We start from the raw sequence: 21,635 nt of genomic DNA, 5'->3' as shown, positions 1-21,635 counted from the left end.
TTTTGTGGACAGTACAATGACTGGGTTAACATATTTTACACACAGTAATAATACAGTAATAATACAATTACACACAAAATTTTTATCTTCCAACTTCTGACCTTAATGTGCTCATTATAATTATAGTATATTGTTTTATATATCAATATATATTCTACTATTTTCCAAATTTATACTTATTTTTTATTTTTCTCATTTGTTGTAGTTCTATATTTACCTCATTATCTTTAGACAATACTATTCTCTATGATTTTTTATCACTGCCTCCAGAAATATATATGAACATCAATAACATTTCTTCATCCAGTATACTTATTAACCCCTATTAAGTCAGTAATATTTTAATATTACAGGTATCACTCAGATACCTATAAAGTAATCTATAGACCAAAAGAGGTTTTGATAACCATCAAATAACAGCTATTCCAATCATTCCATCACTGCTTCTCAACTGTAAAGCAACCTCTGTAAGAATTCTTCAAATACACCAATAAGTGCCATAAATAATAGTTTTAGACATCCAGTAGAAATTCTGAGGAAATATCAAAATGCTAAGTATATCAATTTTCATTTCAGATAGCTGCAAAACATTTAACTCATTCCTTCATGTTTTCTCATTTCTACCATTTCTAGTAGAGATTAAGGAAAAGCCTTGTTTCACCATTTATCCACAAAAAGAAAAAAATAGTATGAAATATGTTTAGTTTGGAGTAGCTCAGTAGGGGTAATTGCCTATTAATTATACATGTTTCTGACTCATTAAACTTGTTTTGTCTGATGATCCTTGAATTTTAATAAGAAGTCAGACTAAGTCCCCAAAACGTGTCCATTCATTTTATAATCTGCTGCATTATCAGCATACAGTCCTCTTTCTACCATCTTATTCTGAAAAGAAAGCATTATGAAGGGGAAATGGCATTTCCCACTGCTTCGCTATCGACAAAAAAGATCAGTAGAAAACCAATCATGGACTCCAGCTATTATCAGAATTTTGTTGAGAGAATTTTGGGAAGATGACACGAGCACAATGGAAATAGAGTTCAGGTTACATTGTGATAAAAGGAAACCACATGACTGTCAAGAAATATTAAATCTTGCGCAGTAACATTCTCAGTTAATACTGCTTTTTGGGAAGAATTTGGAGGCAGAATGTGACTGGTTGCATTGTTACAATGGGTTCATCAGGCACACAAAGCCACTTAGTTCTCTAGACACTATCTTGCTAGAGAAAGATCTGGGGTACATATACCTGATGGGTCCAAAGTAATGATGAAATTGGTCACATACTGGTCAATGTTAAACAAGATGTCATGCAGGGCATAGATAAATTTCCCCCTTTTTAACAGAGGTCTGGAAGTTATATAAATCTTTGTTAATGAAGGCATGACACATGGAACACCATATCTGTGTGGTCTGAGAGTGTATGAAAAGGAAGGTGGAACGTATATACCATTCTAAAGATAAACTCTTTGTCAAACAATATCATTTGATGGTTTTATCCAATTAAAATATTTTTGTTTTTAAATAGGGACTCTTTTTAGCTGTTATTCATATAAGCATATAACCTTATGAATGTATAAACAGCATAAATCCAAATGAAAGCCAATACAAAATTTACTTACTTTTCTTGCTCATGGCAGTTATCTCATTAAGATTTGTATCATGCTAATGAAATTACTGATCTCTGAAAAATGGAACAAAAATCCAAATTCTCTACCTATTTTCTGGAGTGATTCCCAATAGCCAGAAAATAACTGTTATCATTTTCCCTTAATATTATCCTGGTTACTTTGAAATGTATTTATCTATGTAGTCCATAATTATCACCCAAAGCTGTTATTTTTACATAGGATAATTTAAGTAAAGTTACCAGATATACATCAAAATAACCGTGCGCCATCGAAGGATGGGATGCGTAACCAGGTTGAGGATCCCAGGGGTGGAATTGTCCTTCCTTATGGCTCCTTTGCATGGCTTCAGTTTTACCACCAGCCTATCTTTCCCATTGTGAAGAGCCATGTATTGTAGTACATGCTCTGCTTCTGCTGTTCTGCCTTGAGAATATAACCATCTTGGTGATTCAGGAAGCATGCTGAAAAAAGTAAACCACAAAGGAGAAATACATACACTTACAAAGGTTCTTTTTGAACCTGTATACTGTACTAACAGAAAAGGTTATCCAGCAAATGCTTTACAAGGTTTGATGAAAGGTATATAACACAGAAATCTGGAAAAATATGAAACGTATTAGCCATCTTTTATATTGATTAAAACATTCTATAAACATTGAATATTATTCAAAATTAATTGACATGGACTTCATTTAACATGAAAAGTGTACTACAACTCACATAACATAGTTGTTACATTGATTCTGATTCTAATATGGCTTTGAAGCAAATATTCACCATGTCAGAAAACATGACAAAAGCTTTTCTTAAATCCTAAGAAGGGGGAGATTATTATTAACAGACTCAGGTAGGCCCCTGCCAATCTCACTGGGATATAAGCAGGAGGGGAGGAAAAGTAAAATCTGGTTTGTAAGATTCAGTTATTGTAGCCTCCTAATACAGTTCTAGTGATTGGAGAGTCAGTTTGGAATAGTGGTGCTGGCCTAGAAACAGGAAGATTATTATTATCTTCCTGTTCTAATCCCACTTTAGGCATAAAAGCCAGCTTGGTGACTTTGAGCCAGTCCATCACAGGAAAATTGTGTGGAAAATAGAAAGAGGAAGGGGTATTAAGTATGTTTGCTACCTTGAGTTACTTATAAAGTAATAAAGGCAAAATAAAAATCAAATTAATAAAAAAAATGTTCCTGTACAGTTGGTTTCTGGGTCTGGTGTACATTGTGGTATGGACAATGCAGTGATATTCAAAATGATAACAATGCATATGTGAAGAGAGAAAAAATCTTACTCATTTTAAATCTAATTTTGCACAAGGATTTTTTTCAATGTTATTTTTCCATCACTGTTCCTACCTATTACTTTGTTAAAATCATTTTATGACTGGCATTTGCAAAAGGTTGTGTGTTGCTTTTCATATTGTATGACCAGTCACAATTTTCTTACCACAGATTACAGCTGTAACAGATTGATTTCCACTTAAAAATAACCTATGTGTAGATTTACACATCATGTTAAATTCAAAACAAACTATTCATATTATGGCTTAATGCAGGGGTGTCAAACTCGATTTCATTGAGGGCCGCATAAGGGTTATTTGACCACAGGGGCCGGGGTGGGTATGGCCAGGGTGGGCGTGGCCAGCTCAACGTCACTCATGTCGGGGGCACCTGTGGCGGCCCGAGCGCTCCACCAGTGAAAATAGGCTCTTGAGCACCATTTTCAGCTGAGAAGGCCTCTTGCAATCCTCTGCCAGCAAAAATGAAGATCAGGAGGGCTGCAAGCAGAGGCAACGTGGGCCGGTCCTTCACTATTTACAGGGTGGCCCCCATGAACCAGATCTAAGCACCTGCAAAGCGAATCCGGCCCAAGGGCCTTGAGTTTGACACTGAGCTTGATATGAATTCAGAGTTTCACGGTTTCATGTAGGGACACTCTGTACAGGTGAAGATACACAGGGCCTCCTTAGGCAACACATTTTGCACCCAGATACTCAGAAGATCTTTCCCACCTTCCCAAGGGATTTTTCATGGAATTCCAATGACTTCAGGGAAACTGAAACTTTTCTCTCCTGGGCAGTTGATCTTAACTTTAAGTATTTGGTAAAGAGATGAGATGCAGGTCAGTTTCATTCATCCTTACTCCCTCTCTAGACTGTTTTCATCACGATGATACGGGATGCATCACTGCTCATTATGCTAACCAGGCTTAGCTTATACTAAAAAATATGCAATCGATTTTCAATATTTAATTTAGAAACAAATTGTCAAGCAAACTAAAATAATCTGCTCAATAATTCCTCTGATTTCATTAAGAATATAAAAATGTCAATGTTTTATCTCTTTTAATATTACCCTTTAACTTTGGGTTAGTGTTGGACACTTGTCTACTATGAATATAATTATGACTTACAAAGAAAGAAGAAAAAAGAAAACTCCTGGAGAATTTGATACAAAGGCAAGAAGACGCCAGTCTCTTATGTAATACCCCAGTAAGGCATAAACAGCTATGCCAAATGCAAATGTCAAATTTGTCAACGAGCCTGAAGATACAAACAAAAACAAAGTATTTTATAAAATGCTGGAAAAAAAACCTTCAGAACTTTCAGCAGTACACCCATTTATTATGCTAAGTGTATAATTTACCCTGAAATCATATTAATTATAAATTCACAAATAAGTACACAAAAGCAATAATTAAAATAATAATTAAAGCAAATAATTGTAAAGAATCATTACTCATTTTCATACATATACTAATTATAATAATCATTATAAAGTTATTCATTGAATAATGCCTTTGTGGTTTGTCAAATTGCAACAAATTTAGATTGATTTACTGCAGAACATTTTGATTATTTTAAGTTCAAAATATGTTGTACAAGATGTTAATCCTTTCTTAGTTTAAGAAATTAGATTCTCATTGTTTAAAAATATAACTTTAGGCAAATATCAATCATGACAACTAACAAGCTTAACATGCTCAGGAAGGGTAAGGTCACAACATTAAGGTATCCAGGATACCTTAACATAACTTCCTACCTTGGGATGAGATATATAGTTTAAAGCACAGAGCAAAATAATATTTTTCAATGTTATTAGCCATTCCAGCCACATTTGTGTGAACATAAAATATCACTGAGCTCAATGGACTTAATGTACTTTAAACCTACAATCTATACACATTTACTGTAATAATTAAAACAACAGAATTCAGTCCCAATCAACTACATGTAATCCTTGTTGAATGACTGTTCATTCAGTGACTGTTCAAAGTTTCAACTACGTTGAATGAGAGGAACTTTCCTTATTTGATCCTCATAGTTGCATCTTGTTACAGCATCTCCAAAGTTAATGGGAAAGCTAGCAGGAGATCACAAATGGAAATCACATGATTACACAGGATTCACCTAACAATGATACAGGGACTACCAGAACAGCTGTTGTAAGTAGTAGTGGCCAGGTGAAATAGCATTTTACAATTCCATTACCTAACAATGGAGTCCTCAGTGCCAATTTCTATGTCAGTTTATTAAACTGAAATTTAGGCTTCCAGAACTCCTATCACACATGAGAATTATAGGGGAAAATATTTGACATATATTCTTAATTTACACTAAACAACATAAGCACAGGTCATAGTAGTTTAAGACATAGTCATTATGACCATACATCAATGCTACTGTGAAAAGCAACAGGCAACAGTACTCTTCCCCTGCCCTAGACTAAGTTTTAACAATCTCAGCTAACTCAATGTTCAAAACAGAGTAAACCAACAGCACCTGAGATGGTGGTTTTTGATACACTAGAATTTTAACAATTGTGTTTCTTTAATCATGAGTTAAATCCTCAAATTTTACCTGTCATTGCCCAGAAAGATTTTCCTACATATTCTTGTGTCAAAACAAAAGACACTAAGGACATGCCGCCATTTGTAATTCCAACAAAAAAGCGTGATACTGCAAATATTTCATAATTTGGAGCAAATGCTGAAACATATCCAAAAATGACATCCAAAAAAAGTCCTGCACAAAAGATGTACAATAAAGAAAAATTAATATAGTGCAATCCAACCATATCAAGTGACCCTGCTATATAGGATGGCAAACTTACAAATGGAAAAAGACAGAAATGAAATTATTACCAGTTTTTTTTATAATAGTTAAAGAAAACAAATATGTTGTTTATGATATATTTCATTGCTTTCAAGTGAAAATCCTATCCTACTGATGCCTAATTTTAATTGAGTCTCATGATATAGGAAGTTGTCCTCAGCAACCTATGTGCTAAGTACTGATCTAAAACCAATGTTCCTGCTAAATTATGCCCATGTGTGGCCAAGCAGCAGTTGCACACACCTAACCCCAGCAAACCCCAGCAGCTTCAGGAGTTCTCTTCCAGGTATTGTGAGCTGCTGCTCTTCAAGATGCTGCTCTCTGCATTTCAGCAGAAGAAAAGTTAGAGGTTTGGGGAGGGACTGGAAGGCACAGGAGTGAGATCTGCTGCATTATCAAGCTCCAAGAACTGAGAGCCAAGGTTTTCACCATCCAGCATTTGCTCTTTCAACACTAGGGCAATCCCCTCTGCAGACCTGCACTGCCCTCAGCACCCTTCCCTTGTCTCCTTTGAGCATCTATGAACTGAGAAATATGCACACCCACTAAATGCAAAAAGTGTTAATTTAGCAAAGCGCCATTGGGGGTGGTGGTGTAGGGAGAGGAGTCATGGCTGAGCCTGGTAGGGAATCGCAGCAGCTCCTCATCCAAGTCTAATGCTGGCAAGGTAGCCATCCACAAGATGCTTCCCAGCTCCAACCTGTCCCAGAAGCATTCACTCCTGGCTTCTGTTTGAAAGGGGCAGCTCCTTAAAGTTACCTGATTTATAGCCAGGACATTACTAAGGACAGAGCTGGGCTAGACCAACCTTTTGCTGACTCCAGAAACAGTCAGCTGTTAAAGCTTATAAGAATTTAATCTAGACCTTGAGGCATGATTGGCCTTGTACAACAGCTGTTACCTAGAAATTCACTAATTTTGAACATGGAAGATCCATTTAGCTAGCAAGGCTTGCATTTAATGAGAGACCAATTATTTCTGAGCTGTCAAATTTAGCAGCAGTCACATGCACCAGGACACATCTCTGCACCCTGTTGGAGATGGGTTCTGAAATAATACCACCCTGTGCAAACTGGAGCCTTTGAAATTATACTCTGATTTGTGTGGGGCTGACTCTCAGCTCAGCACATCTGGCCCAGAGAAGGAATCCAGTCACCTTTCTTTGCCTGTGACTCAAAAAGTTTAAGATCTGGAAGAAAGATACCCCAAGCAAGATTCCCTCTCTGCTGTCCCCGAACCTAATCTAAGGTTGCCCAGGCCATCTCAACTGCTTTCCTGGCTGAGACAAAAGGCTTGAGAATAATCAAATACATCCATAATATACAACTGCTATTTAACATCTTACCTGTTAGATATACAGGCTTTCTGCCCAATTTATCTGACAATGGACCAAATAGTATATTTCCAATAAGTAACCCAGCAAAATACAAGGATGAGGCTAAGTTTACTTTGTATGCTTCATGTTCGATTAAATACCACTATGGAAGACAAATAAAAAAAGAGACTATTTTCATTTAAAATATTATCATTTCAGCAATTGCCTCTAATCACAGTAAACTCCCAAAACTGCTTTGTCCACTCATTTTTCATTCAGTGGAACAATCACTTGGGGGAGGTAGGAGTTTGTTTTTGGAGGTAAAAACCTCAACAATTAGGTCAAGATCAAATTCTCAAGCTGCTCAGAGGGTTTCTGATTTATGCTGACATATAAAAATGAATTGTAAAAAGATAATAAATACATAATATATAACCAAGAATAAAGTATAATATAAATTATTTTTGCCTAACTATATGCTGTCATATGATTTAGGTTACTGTAACAAGTAGAAATAGTCCTCATTTAGTAATCACAATTGGGCGACTGAAGCAGCTGCTAAGTAGGAAATCACATGGCCACGACTGTCCTTTTCTTTTCTATACTTCCACCTTTGAAATGCTCAGCCTAGCATTGGCATAATTAGCAAGAAGAGAATTAATGTTTGCATTTACATTCACTGTAGAGGATTAGAAAAAAGCACGTAGGCATGGAGAGGGAGGAATGAATTAGGTACAACAGAGTTTGCATCCTGAAACGGCTTTCCCCCCTATATCACTGCAGAGTGAAGAGACTGGAGAAGAAGGTAGTAGGAGAGAGCAAACAACACACAAAATAGAATACAACATCCCAGATGATAGGTTCAAGATCCAGATGGATCTTAACACACTTGAACACTGGGCCCTATTTAACAAAATGAAATTCAACGTAGAGAAAAGTAAAGTCTTGCATTTAGGTAAGAAAAACCAAAAGTACATATATAGATGGGGCGATACCAGGCTTAATAGCAGTAACTGCAAGAGGGATCTTGGAGTCTGAGTGTGCAACCAATTAAATATGAGCTAGAAGTATGTGGTGGCAGCCAAAAAAGCCAATGCCATCCTAAATTGCATTAACAAAGGGATACAATCAAGATCACATGAGGTACTAACACCACTCTATAAAGCCGTAGGACCACACCTAGAATACTGCATCCAGTTTTGGTCACCACACTATAAAAAAGATGTTGAGACTCTAGAAAGAGTGCAGAGAAGAGCAACCAGGATGATTTGGGGACTGGAGGCTAAAACATACATGAATGGTTAGAGGAACTGGGCATGGCTAGTCTAGTGAAGGGAAGGACCAGTGGAAACATGATAGCAGTGTCCCAATATTTGAGGGGCTGCCACAGAGAGGAAGGGGTCAAGCTATTTTCCAAGGCACCTGAAGGCCAGCAAGGAAAAAATTGATGGAAACTGATCAAGGAGAAATTCAACCTAGAAATAAGAAGAACTTTTCTGACAGTGAGAACCGGACTGCCATCTGTCAGAAATAGTGTAGGGTCTCCTGCTTGGACAGAGGGTTGGATTAGATGACTTACAAGGTCCCTTCCAACTCTGTTAATCCAATCTGTGCTTGTGGTTGCCAGCAATAGTGAATTGGCTTTGATGCGTATTTCCCACTATGTGGCTGTTCACTCTCTTAATTTCTTCTCCAAACTCTCTATGCTGTAAGGAAGGGGGAAAAGAAAGTGTAGGATGTACTGACTCTAACAGAGATCTCATGACTGAGGGATGCTGAAAAGGTCATAAATGCAGATATTAGTTGTAAAGTTATATTTTCCAGTACCATCGTAACTCCAAATAGTCACAGTGGTTAAGTGAGTACTACCTGTATTTGGGCGTGAATTGTGAGTCTTAGTTTAGGTACAAGGGGAACAACTTTTTTGGAAATGTGATCAAAGGGCAAAGGAAAGGCCATAGTTGTGTAAGAGAACTGGTGACCTTCAGAGAAGCTGTTCCACAGATTATCTATTGTAAAACTCTGTTTGTGAGACTAGGCTCTAGGGATCAAAATAGATTATTGCTAATATATCAGCCACCCGCCCCAAACTACATGAGGCAGTGGCTGGATTGGCAGTGGAGTTCCCCAAACTAATGGTACTGGGGAATTTTAATCTAATATCTCTGGCAAAAATTCAGAGGTGATTTGTGAGTTCATGGCTACCATGCCATCACGGACTGATCCAGGTTATGGTGGCAACTCACAGCCAACTCACATTAGAGTTAGTTTTTGTCTTGAGACAGAAGCAACATATTCTGAAACTGGGATATCACCATTGGCCTTGTATCACACCACATCTATGTAGCCCTATGTAGATATTTGTAGTCCTCAGAGAGCACTCTGCTTTTCTTAGAGATTCTGGGAGATGAAATTAACAGAAAAGATTCCTAGAATGTTACCAGAACAAGATGAGGGAATGTATATTGTCCAGAATATATTTATGTTATTTATAAATTTACTTCTTACATAAAAGACCCAAAAGCACCTTTTACACTTATATTAGAAGAAGATTACAATTCTATACATATGATAAACCCCTATATGTTGATATAGTACAGCATTGTCCCTTAGAGCATTTACATTTCAATGTCTTGTGCCTGAATAGGCTATATTTTGTTTTCCACACTGAAAACTATCTTCTTATTTAATACAGCCAGCTTAACTGGCTTTTTAAAAATATATATTCAACCACTATGTAGTTTTGGCTGGGGACCTAAACTGCATAAAAGTATTAACTCAAGGAAACAAAACATACTTGCCTCTGTTGCTATAGAAGTGAAGTTACTGGTAAACCTGACGTGTTTTGCAAGAGCTTCTGCACTAGTCAGAATTCCTTCTTGGTCAAGATGATATTCTGGCACAGCTCCCACAAGAACAATAAGCATAGACTGAAAAGCAACGAACACCTTAAAAGGAAAACAAAAAGAGGTAATTTATGGTAAATTGTCAGACCTCTCTGTTTCTTTCTTTCATATAGTGTGTTTCCCCCAAAATAAGATTTTCCTTTGGGCTTGAAAATAAACACTCAGGATTATTTTCTGGGAGGTTTTATTTTTTTAAGTGCATGAGGCAGTGAGTGCGGGGGCCGATGGGAGTGGGAGCGCAGCTGCCACTGGCCCCGCCCTCTCCATCCCACTTTCTGCTTGACCGCAGCTGCAACAAGCCAAATTCTCAGCACGCACCAGTCTCCACCCACCCCGCCTGCTGGCCCAGCTGCTACTTGCCTTGCATGGGCTCCTCACCCTCCTGGTAGCACTGCTCTTAGCCGCCCTACTGATCTGCTCTTGCCTGGTGTGGGGTGAGTAATCCCAGATCGAAAACCCCGGAACAAGCCTGCCAGGGCCCCTTCACGAGCAGCTGCCTGTGGAGCCATGTTGCCTGTGCTGCCTCACCCACCACTGCCTTTGGGCTACTGAGTGCCGGCCTGCAGGCCTACTTGGTGCTGCAGGCACCAGGCTTACAGCTACACTGAACCTGGTGCTCTTCGGGCCCTAGCGGGTGCTGCAACTCTTCTGCCAGGCAGGCGTGGTTGCCTTCAGCATCTGCCTCATCTGCGGCAGCTCTGCAGCCACATCGCCTTCCGCCCATCCCACGCCCTGTCCGCTACCCAGCAACCTCCACTACCTCCCGCTGGAGCTACCCAATTCACAGCCAGTAAGAGAGCTGCAGTGACTGCCAGGCATGAAGAGTGCCAGGCTCAGTGTAATTGTAAGCCCGGCACCTGCAGCACTGAGGCATGCAGGCTGGCACTCAGTAGCCCAAAGGCAGTGGTGGGTGAGGCAGCACAGGCAGCATGGCTCCACCGGCAGCTGCTGACAAAGGGGCCCTGGCAGGCTGCCGGTGGTCCAAAGATTTCTGATATGGGACTACTCACCCCATGTCAGGCAGGAGCAGACCAGCAGGGTGGCTGGGCACAGCACTGCCAGGAGGGCAAAGAACCCACGTGACGCCAGCAGCAGCATAGGCAGCTGCTTGGCCATTTTAAGACTTGTGGATTTCAACTTCCAGAAGTCCCCAGAGCTGCCCCCCCCCCCATTTCCTGCCAATTGTCCTTTCCTTGTGCCAAAGACGTGTGGAGGGAGCATTTTTGGGATGTGCGTCAGTGCAGGGCTCCCCAAGGAAAGGAATCAGCAGGAAAATTGGGGGGGGGGATTTGCTGAGAGTGAAACCAGTAGCAGCAGGTGCCCAGTTACAGCAGCCAGGCAGAGGCAGGTAGGTGGGTGAGGAGACTGATTCCGACATGCCACACAGCTTTCTGCCTCGTCGTAGCAGCAGCCTAAGCAAGACCTGAGCTTCAGGCCTGGTGGAGCACAAACCGTGGCCGCCCCCTGCTCCAGAGCCACAAGGTGACCTGTGAAAGAGACAGGCCCAACTTGAATATTGGGCCCTAATTAACAAAATGAAATTAAATGGTGAAAAAAGGTTCTACATTTAGGCAATAAAAATCAAATGTACAGGTATTGCATAGGTCAGTGTTGGCAAATCTTTTCGGCACAGAGTGCCAAAACGGAAGTGAGTGTGCGTTCACACACACGCACCCACATGCCAGAAACCAAAAGAGCAGATGATCTTCCAGTTTCTGGTATGCATGTGCATGTGAAGACCAGCTGTCCGGTGCGCATGCCCCGGCTCTGCCTGGCCTTTCAGGGGTCCTCATGCATCCCTGTCCACCCCCTGGTCCCTGTCGGGATGGCAGGACATCTCCACCAATGACCCAGTTCCACCACCCCAGACAGGGAGAGAAAGTTGTGTGGGGAATGCCACCTCCCTCCTTTGGAAAGCCAGAGCCCCTTCCCAGCCTGTGGCACCGACGCTCACCCGTGGTCCGGAGCAACTGGCTGGTTCAGCTGCACGGGGCAGCAGGGCAGCATTTGCTGGTTGGGCGGATGACTGCCCTGCGCACTGCTCCTGCCGCCACAAAGGTGAAGTGCAGGGAGGCAGCGGCATACACGTGTTGGTGCTGCAGGCTGGAGCACTGGGGCCACACAAGAAGCCCACTCGGTTGAGGAGGGAGAGAAGGCCTGCCCGTCCTGGCTGGCAGCTCTGCTGGGAAGATGATCTTCTGGTTTCTGGCACACATGTGTACCAACCAGCTAGTCTTCGTGTACACATGTGCCAGAAACCAAAAAAACAGGTGGCTGTCGTGCATATGCGCTCAGGAAACTGAAAGATCATCTTCCCAGTACGCACATGTTTTTTGGCGTGCATGCTCTTGTGAAGAACAGGTGGCCAGCGTTCCGGAACCGGGAAGAGCAACAGATGATGACTCGTGTGCCCGGAGAGATGGCTCTGTGTGCCACTTGTGGCACACGTGCCATAGCTTCACCATCAAGGGTATAGGTAGTATCTGGGTGTAAAAAACTGATGGAAATAGTGTTGTTTTTGCAAAGAAAATCTGAGAGAATTTCTTTCTCTTCCTCTAATAGCAAAAGAGAATCAAGATTCTTCCTGATGTTCCTGTTTTTCCAGGTTAAGGTGATATTTTTGTAATGGGTATTCATATAACCAAGGCTAAATCCATACTTCCCTAGAAACATTCCAGAATCACAGGAACCAATTTTCTCCCAGAACCATCCCATATAACAAGCTGCAGACTGAAAATGAGTTATAGATAAGTAACAGTTTCACTTCCATGCCACTATCCTTCTGGAGGATAAGATATACCAGTCTTTGCATATACTCAGAACTATCAGCCCTTACATACCTACTTTAGTTAAGAAACATTTCCATAACTCATACACGTAATCCTCAGATTATGTTGGCAATTGGGATGGAATTTCTGTTGCTAAAAGATGCAGTTGTAAAGTGTAATGCCACATGATCACAATGCTTAGCAACAGTAGTCCTCATCTGCATAGGTCTGCATAGGTCATTGAGAGAGGACCGGACATGACTGGAGTCCTAGGCCAGCAGGTGATAGCTGCAGATGGGTGGGAGAATGCCACAGGTGGGCACTTCTGAGGGCAGGTGGGCTATGGAGTGGGGACTGCTACTGAGCCAGGTGGGCATGGTGTGTGTGTGTGTGTGTGTGTGTGTGTACACACGTGTTTGATGGGATCTTGTGTACCTTTGGGATGACCATGATCTAGATGAATGAGAATATCCATAAACATTTAGCTGTGCACTTTGAGATGCACTTCAAATGGTGCGGGAGTATGAACAGATTTCCAGAAAACATTGCAGACAACACAGACTCATCCCCAAGAGCCTGAGCCCATCTTCAACAGTGAAGAAACACAGAGCAGACAACATCCTGCAGCCAAGAAGGCTCCACACACATTTGCGCTACTCAGGTGATTCTGAGGACACAGAAAAGCCTCCAAATGGCCTCACTGACTCTCTAAAGGAATGCAAATGACCAGTTGTCTGCAAGGAATATAAATCCTTCCATTCCCCACCATCCAATCAGCGATGAAGAAGCTTCTTGGATAAGAAGTGAAAAGTTTTCAAAGAAAAAGAAAATCCAGTTGCCTCCTAAAAAAGTACCTTTGGGACTCACAAATGGTGTTCATGTGACTATGGCTCATTGCAATGTTGTAATCTCAAGACATTTACTGATTTTACAAGGCTTAAAGAAATACCACTCAGTGTTGACCAGATTTATTCTTTACTTTCCCCCTATATTCTGTATTTTTCTGACATGACTTGAAGGTTCCTTTCTTAAATATTGCCTTCTAGGAAGGCTGCTTTTTCCATAGCAGCCCCTATCCTGTTGAATGCCCTTCCCCTAAAGATTCAGTAGCCCTCACTCTTTTCACCTTCTGGAAGGTCATAAAAAGCTGGCTCTTCCCCCAGGTACTGGGATACAGTAGATGATTTGCTGGGGGCATGTCAAGAGGATGACTATAAACTGGTTGACTCCAGTAACTGAGTTCAAACATGTATGGGATGATATCCACCATCCAACAAAAATTTAAAAACAAAATTAAAATAGTAAAAGAAAACAAAAAGAAAAAACCATCTCAAGGACAGATTCAATGGCCACTAGATCTTTTTCTCCTATCTGTTTTCTATGTTTCTATGACTGAAGCACTGAGGGTTTTTTTTTTATTTTTGTTCTATGTGTTTCTTTTCCTTTTTTAAAAGGGATTTAGGGCTTATTGTAGTTGTAAATATTTTAAATAAATATATGATAGTTTCTCTTCTGCTCTATGAGGCAAAGAAGAGTACAACCCTTGGTGAAATCATTTCAATGAAAGCAGGGCTTTCTGGGCCTACTCTGACATAAATTCTGCAACTGGTTGCATTGTGTCAGTACAGGGACTACAATCCTTGGAGATAGAATAATAATCAACCTTGTCTTAACAAATCCTTTGCCCGCCCATGATGGTATTTCAAATACTTAACAGGCAAACTTATCAAAAACAAAAACACACACCCTCCTAGGAAAATTACTGACTTCCCAACTATATTGGGCAAAGCTACAGTTCCAAGAACTGAACTATGTTCATGTTTAATATGACACTATTTGAGGATTAGTAAATGTTTCACAGGTTTTTAAAGAGTAAAAGAAAAAGCTCCTGCTGCACCTTTATCTTCTTTATGCTAGGACTTCTCAAACTCTAGATCATGAAACACACACAGTGTCATTAGCAACTGGGGAGGGGGGTATAGTTTTTAAAACTCAGTAGGCAGAACTTACGATAAAACTAAATGACTTCAAAAATCTAGCCATTGTTTAACTTAAAAAAAACAATAACCATAGAACTTTTATGGTAAATAGGTTGCCTATTATGTTCATCTACTGTTCCATTATGTTCATCTACTGAATAATGATTCCACATTTCTCCTGTTGATATCAATACAAACAAAATAAACTTTTATTAAATTCATATGTCTTTTCTCTAAGGTTAAAGAGGGCTTACACAAGTGCTTCCCTTTATTGTATCCTCACTGCAACTACCGGTATCTTGTGATCTACTCTAAACTATGCTGAGAAATTGTAAATGGGATGAGTGGGCTTGAATTTGGACCTCTTCACTTGTTGTTCAACACACTAATGAATCTTCTGGAAACTTCAATTTTCTCCCAGTACTCTACAGCTCTCAGAATTGTCAGCCAATAAACAATATTGACAAGGAATTCTGGAAAACCTAATCTAACAGAGCTGGAGAAAAATTCTATAGTTGGATTAATAGACAGAGTCTGATAAATAAGCTTTATAAAATAAAAACACATAAAAGTTCTATAGTTGGATTAATAGACAAAGAGTCTGATAAATAAGCTGTATAAAATAAATAAATACACATTATGTGTCACTTTTACCATTCATATATAGATTGACAAATGAAGTTTGTCTCTTTCACCTTCTCTGTTGTACCATATATGTGCACTGGAGAATACTTTCCTACACATAAATATTCCTGTAAAATTTATATAGCACAAATAGGTTGAAATATATTTTATGTTAAGTAAATATATGCACAACCCAGACAAGCATTGGGGAGAAGACAGTGGCCATTAAATATGCAGAGTTGTAACAGGCAGTCTTAGAACTAAATTGTGTTTGGTAATTCAGAAGTTAGTAATTCCTATTTTCCATTGGCAAATTATCTGCCAGTGCAGTGCTAAATTTGTGAAACTCATATGACCACTCATCTTAACACACTATAATTCTGGGTAGCTCACAGCAGCAATGAAGACATGTAAGAGACCATTTACAACAACCAACCAAGCACAAGAAGGGTGCTTCATCTGGTAATGTAAATCGAGTGAGGCAATTTCTAATCCACCTAAAGATCGGGGATAAACGATTTGTACCCCCGCACAGCCTTTCCAAGTGATGCTCTCGTCTACAGTACTCTCCCTCGCTCCCCGTCTGAATTATGTCAGGAAAAACGGGCACCCAGGAAAGCTGAAAAGCCGTTTTTTTACGACTCCTGAGTCTAAAGGAGACGCTCGATCGCTCCCCTCAGAGAAACGAGCTCCCACCCACCCACCGTGCCTCCAGCCGTTCTTCACACAGGAGGCGCGCGCGTTTCCTGCCACGCCAGCCTCCATAGAAGGCCGGGCTCCACCCACGCCCTGCTGTTGCCTTGACGACGCACTCCTTTCCCCCCCCCAATTATGCGCTCGGCGAATGGGAAAGGAGGGGATGAGACCGAGGAGGGGGAGCAGGGAGTCCCCCCCTCAGGCCCCCTGCCCACCTGTACTAGCACCAGGAAGGCGGCGAGCTTCTTCTGCTGGGGCCCGAACTCCCCCACCAGCCCAAAAGCCTCATCAAGATCCATGGCTCCGTCGGGTCACCCAGCTGCATCCCCGTCACAGTCCCCCGAAAGCGAACGGCGGCCTCTGGAGCGCTTGAGCTCGCTTCTCCACTCCACTGTCGTCGCTTTCCGGAGGTGGTGAGGTGGCGGCTGAAAGTAACGGTCGCGGCGCCCCCTGCCGGCTGCTTGTGGGCAAAACAACGGCCAGTCGTCGGGCGGGCGGGGCTAGTGTTCGGAGCACGCGGAGGGTTCCGGTTCGCGCTTGCGCGGTTGGAAGAGGGAGTGCATTTCTCTAGTTGGATACTATAGAAATGATCCCTGAAAGGAACTTGGCTGTTTTTTCGGTTACGCGGCCTCGTGATCGGAAGTGGGTTGTTTTGTTTTTATTTCCAATGAAAGCTCAGGTGTTTATAAATGCAAAATACACACAAAAAACATCTATTCTAGACCAGGAGTTTCCCACCGTAACAACTTGAAGATGTGGACTTCAACTCCCAGAATTCCTCAGCCAAGCAAGCTGGCTGAGGAATTTTGGGAGTTGAAGTCCCACAAGTCTTCAAGTTGCCAAGGTGGGAGACCCCTGGTCTAGATAGCCCTTCAGTAAATCTAATTCACTGTACTTGCCAAGTTTTAAGACTTTAAATCCCCGAATTCCCCACCAGGGAGATGGGTGAGCGGCAAAATAGAGGTGCGCTGGCAGAATCCCCGGTCTGTCCCAATTGCCCAAGAAACAAACATCGACAATCAGACAAGAAGCTTTGAGAGGAAGATGGTGTCCCAACAGAACAAGGACTAACTCCTACTTTATTCACCCAGGTCTCTTGTTTCCCATGTCAGCATTTCTAATACACTTTAGTAAGAATATGCCATATGCATTTGAACTAGAGATATGTAGGATTTAATCAAATTTTCATTTTCTCTGTGAAGGGAAACTTCTCAATAGCAGAACTGAGCCACCAAGCTCATAGGTGGCCAGTAACACCAATGAGGCCTGGAGGTGTTGCGATTATTTTTGGCAAATCATTAAATGTTTAATCATTTGCCAGCATGATTTACAAGTATTTAGGATAGCTACAATAAACAATAAATCTTGGAAAGACACACCATATGGCGACATAAGTAGAAAAATTAACCAGAATATTATTTTCACAAGAATCAAGTCACGTCTTTTTAGCTTCCTCTACCAGTTTAGTTAATTGCTTTTAAACATAAAAAAAAATTCTAAAAATTTAAAACAGCACACTGGAAAATGAATAATCTAATTCCACTTTTTGTTTTTCCATTCAGTTATGTTGGATTCTTAGAGGCCGTCTGTTACAAGGCCTGCAGTTTTCTTGGCAAAGTGTCTCAAGTGGTTTGCCATTCCTCCTTCTTAGTGACTGGCCCAAGGTTACCCAGCTAACTTTGTGCCCAAGGCTAGACTAGACTAGAACTCAATGGTCTCCCAGTTTCCTTATCCACTGCACCAAACAGCTCCCACTTTAGTTCCACTATAAATATATGCAAGAGTCCTGAATTACGGCTGGAGAGGCATGTGTGACATTTTAAAAATTGAATTCTATGCCTAATCAGCAATCAATAAAAGACTGAAGAATTATAATTTATAATCTAACATGTTGGATTATATATTGTAACATGTTGTCCTAGTGCTTCCCCTGGTTTAGCAAGATTTCTTCTTTCTTGATGAGAAGCACCTAGTCCAGTCAAACTGGTTTTAGAGCTGTGCAGAACTTTAGAACAATGGCCCCCAACCTTTTGGGCACCAGGGACTGGTTCCTTGGAAAGGTTTTTCCGTGGCCTGGTGGGGGTGTGGTTTTGCATTCTGCTTGCAGTCTGCAGCCTGTTTCTGGCATGCCACAGTCTGGTGCCGGTCCATGGCGCGCGGGACCCCTGCTTTAGAGCACAGAAAGCAGGAAATGAACACAGAAAAATTGATTGTAGAGATTTGCCCAGTTTTTTTTAAACCCTACCTATTGTCTGCAACCAAATCTTCTGAAAGGTTGGACATATTTACAAGGTAACACACAATAAATTATTTGCTCTCAGATCATGAAGATTGAATGTTATATTTAAAATGCATTTTTAAAAAATGAATTACCTTTGTAGCATTAGTGAGCAACCTCTAAAAGCAAAGATCCAAGCTGAGAAGTTAAACTATTTCAGCTAATAAAAATCAAGAGAAAATAAACAAAAATGAAGGAATTATTCATTTTCATCCTAGAGTTATGCTGGAAATTAGTTGATTTCAATCTAATTTACTCCCAAACTGTTAAGGGAACCAAAATTCTTAATCCCCATTGATCCTAGCTTGAGTTCATTGGAGTAAGGATGACATACAAATGTAGTACAGAATATCATTATACAGTATGTACGACCTGAATGGAACTGACTTGGTAGAAACCAATTTATCTGTTACTAACTACCAAATTCTATTATAAACAGTAAAAGAAAAGGTTATTAAAGGCAAAACAAATTCTAAACTTACAAAAGGAAATAGGACAAACCATTTAATGGCAAAAAAGGGCTGAAATAGAACAAGGTTTGTGATACCTTAAAAAGTGATTTACAAAAGCAAATAATGCAATTACAAGGCAATTTTATGTAGAGTAATCTTTGACTCATTACCACAGTTGGGACAAGAATTTTAAGTCAATGCAAGTCATCACATCACCAGCCCCAATTTTATGACAATTTCTATTGGAGTTGGCAAAGTGAATCAGTTGTTCATTAAGCAAATACAACTTCCCCAGGTCACATATTTTAAATCAAACATTGGCTGGGAAGGTTGCAAATTGCAGTTGTGACAGCTGCAACTGGTCATAAATTCAAGCAAGTGGTTGATGGTCCTAAGTGTGAAGGCAAGTCATATGTAACTTTTTCTGAGACCATTGTTACTTTGAAAATTAATTAAATAAATGATCGTAAATCAAGGACTATCTCTACTTTTTTTTAGAAGTTCTTTTGTCTTCAGTAAAAATTATTCCTGGGTAAGCATGTGAAATTCAAACTTCAACTTTTTAAAAATTCCAATTTGTCATTATTCTTACCGTGATTAAATGCTATTAGTTTATTTACCACTATTAGTTTGCATTACATAGAAATGAGACAAGACAAACCCACTAAAAAATATTCATTTTATTAAGTAATAGTTTTAAAATATAAGCCTTCGTTTGCATCTTCAAAAATAGCAAGTATGATGATACAGTAGTATCAGTACAAAAGTTTAGAAAAAGACATATCTTAGTACTACAAATACATAAACAAGTTTACAATCTATTACAAATAGAAAAGTTAGCTTTAGACTTTAAAATTATGAATCCGAATATTGAAATTGCATTTGTTAAAAATTATTAAACAGCAGTCTATTGTTCCCTTTGCATATTTTTTGCATAATGCTTGCTAATACATTGACCTTGTGAAGTCCCTGTATCTTGGTTAAAGCAGGTAAATCAGTATGGTAGAACTATTACATTATATTTTAGAATTTATCTTGCCATGAAGTTATAGGTTGGATGATAGTCACAATGGCATTTAGTTCAATGAAATATACCTATTTTTAATATTATACTACTTGAAGTTTCATGGAAAGTCCTGAGTCTTTTGATGCCTCAATGCCTATGTTGTGGGAATCTGCAGAGCAAGAGATTTCCTTAAGATGCACCCATATTAAGAAGGTTTCTACTTTATACATTACTTGGGGGGAGTGGCACCAAAGTGAATCCTAAGTGAATTCCAGACATTTGGGGTTACAATGCTCATTATCCCTGAATATTGGCCATGCAGGCTAGAACTTCTCAGAACTAGAGACAGAAATTTAAGTACCTACTCTGGCAACACCAGTTATATGAAAGGTGGGCAATCTGCAGGCTATTCTCTGCTCCATTTTCAGTTCATATTAAGGAGTGAATAATTATCTTGTCATTTAAGACTGATATTTAAAGAAACTACTACACTATTTAAAACTCACATACCCACAGAAACAATTTTTTTAAAAAATGGATGGAGTTAAGTAACAAATTTTCAGCTTTTAACACTTTACAAGGAAATGCAAAATGCTCACAAAATATAGCCCTGACAACATAAAACACCCATGCCTCTCTGGCTTCTAGAGAGGAAACACTCTTTATTCCCTGAAGCTTCTGAAGTATCTTATACAGTAACATGGATAGCAAGATGACAAGACCTTGACCATTTTTTTAAAGCCTAAAATGCCAACTTAATAATTATTTAAATCTGGTCTGATCTGGTGGAAGAGGCAAGTTAGGATGACTATTTGTCTGACTTAGTACTGTGACCTTTTCTATATAAAGTGACAAATGTCTTTAAAGGAAACATGCAACTAAGATGAATATTCCCTTTCTTATCTAATATAAAGTTTACCAATCATAGGTCTAGAGTAAGGAAAAACTTGTGAAAGATAAATGCTAGGACATATTGAGTCTATTGTATGCCTTTTAATCACATTCTATTCTTCCTGTACCCAACATAACACTAATAAATACAATGAAATGTAAAAGCAGGCTCTCTTTCTGAGATAAAATCTATTTCTGATGCCCAAAATAATATAGAAACTATAATTTACTTTCTTATATTGGATAGACCTCCAGGATTCCACACTGAATTGTTAGCTCTTCTCCAAAGAACACTATATATATATATATATTGCCTGGTATTTTTTGTAAATTTCTTTTTAATCCAATCTTCCTTTGGGATTTACTTACCTTTCCTTAAAGCCTAGTTTCAAGTGAAAAAAAAATCAATTTTTTCAAGTATTCTTTTTAAAATGTTGCTAGGATTAACAGCTATGATAAGTCTAAAACTATTGATCTCATTTCATTAATTGTTAAATACTATTTAAAAAGTACTTGACATGATTTTTACATCCTGATGCAATACTAAAGATATGAAGACTTTCTTGACCAGCAAAGCAAAATCATCTTTCAAGAAACTAGCAAAGCGCAATGTTTTCCAAACTACCAATTCAAAACCAGACTTTTAAATACATGCATGGCTTTAAAAGAATTTCAGATTTTGTTGTGAGAAAAGGATGAAATAAGCAGTCAATGTCATCTGCACAGAGAGGCTTTGACTAGCCTACTAGTCGAACAATGGAGGTACTCTAGTTTTCTCCTATATCTCTTACAATATCTAAGCACAGCCCAAATATGAATCCTTCCACTTTGATGTAGATAAGCCACAGTCACCAAAACAACACTTAAAAAAACACACAAAATGTAAGATTTCTGAAAACACCTACAAAATTCAATTTTTTTGCAATTTTTTTTTTTGCAAAAGTGCTGGTTAAATGGTAGTTTTCATATTAAATTTGT

The 21,635-nt window shown here is 39.5% G+C and overlaps 1 protein-coding gene across 2 annotated transcripts in view; it reads right to left on the bottom strand.

Annotated features, from left to right (window-relative positions):
* The window catches only part of LOC113415400 (solute carrier family 22 member 15-like), a 28,872-nt gene extending 12,430 nt beyond the window's left edge, over positions 1 to 16,442 (bottom strand). For both annotated transcript variants that reach the window (XM_026672789.2, XM_026672788.2), the window contains exons 1-6: positions 16,246 to 16,442; positions 9,859 to 10,005; positions 7,088 to 7,220; positions 5,488 to 5,652; positions 4,041 to 4,170; positions 1,871 to 2,092 (exon numbers count right to left, since the gene is read on the bottom strand). In XM_026672789.2, coding sequence (XP_026528574.1) covers positions 1,871 to 2,092; positions 4,041 to 4,170; positions 5,488 to 5,652; positions 7,088 to 7,220; positions 9,859 to 10,005; positions 16,246 to 16,329 — 881 coding nt within the window. In that variant the 5' untranslated portion in view covers positions 16,330 to 16,442. The remainder of the gene's footprint in view (positions 1 to 1,870; positions 2,093 to 4,040; positions 4,171 to 5,487; positions 5,653 to 7,087; positions 7,221 to 9,858; positions 10,006 to 16,245) is intronic.
* Positions 16,443 to 21,635: the final 5,193 nt, after the last annotated feature.

Source organism: Notechis scutatus, chromosome 4 (assembly GCF_049901735.1).
Source record: "Notechis scutatus isolate UNSWTSFEM ecotype Mainland chromosome 4, rNotScu1.2, whole genome shotgun sequence".
Classification (NCBI taxonomy): Eukaryota; Metazoa; Chordata; class Lepidosauria; order Squamata; family Elapidae; genus Notechis; species Notechis scutatus.
The sequence above is the reverse complement of the archived record's forward strand: the minus strand, read 5'-3'. Positions and strand labels throughout refer to the sequence as shown.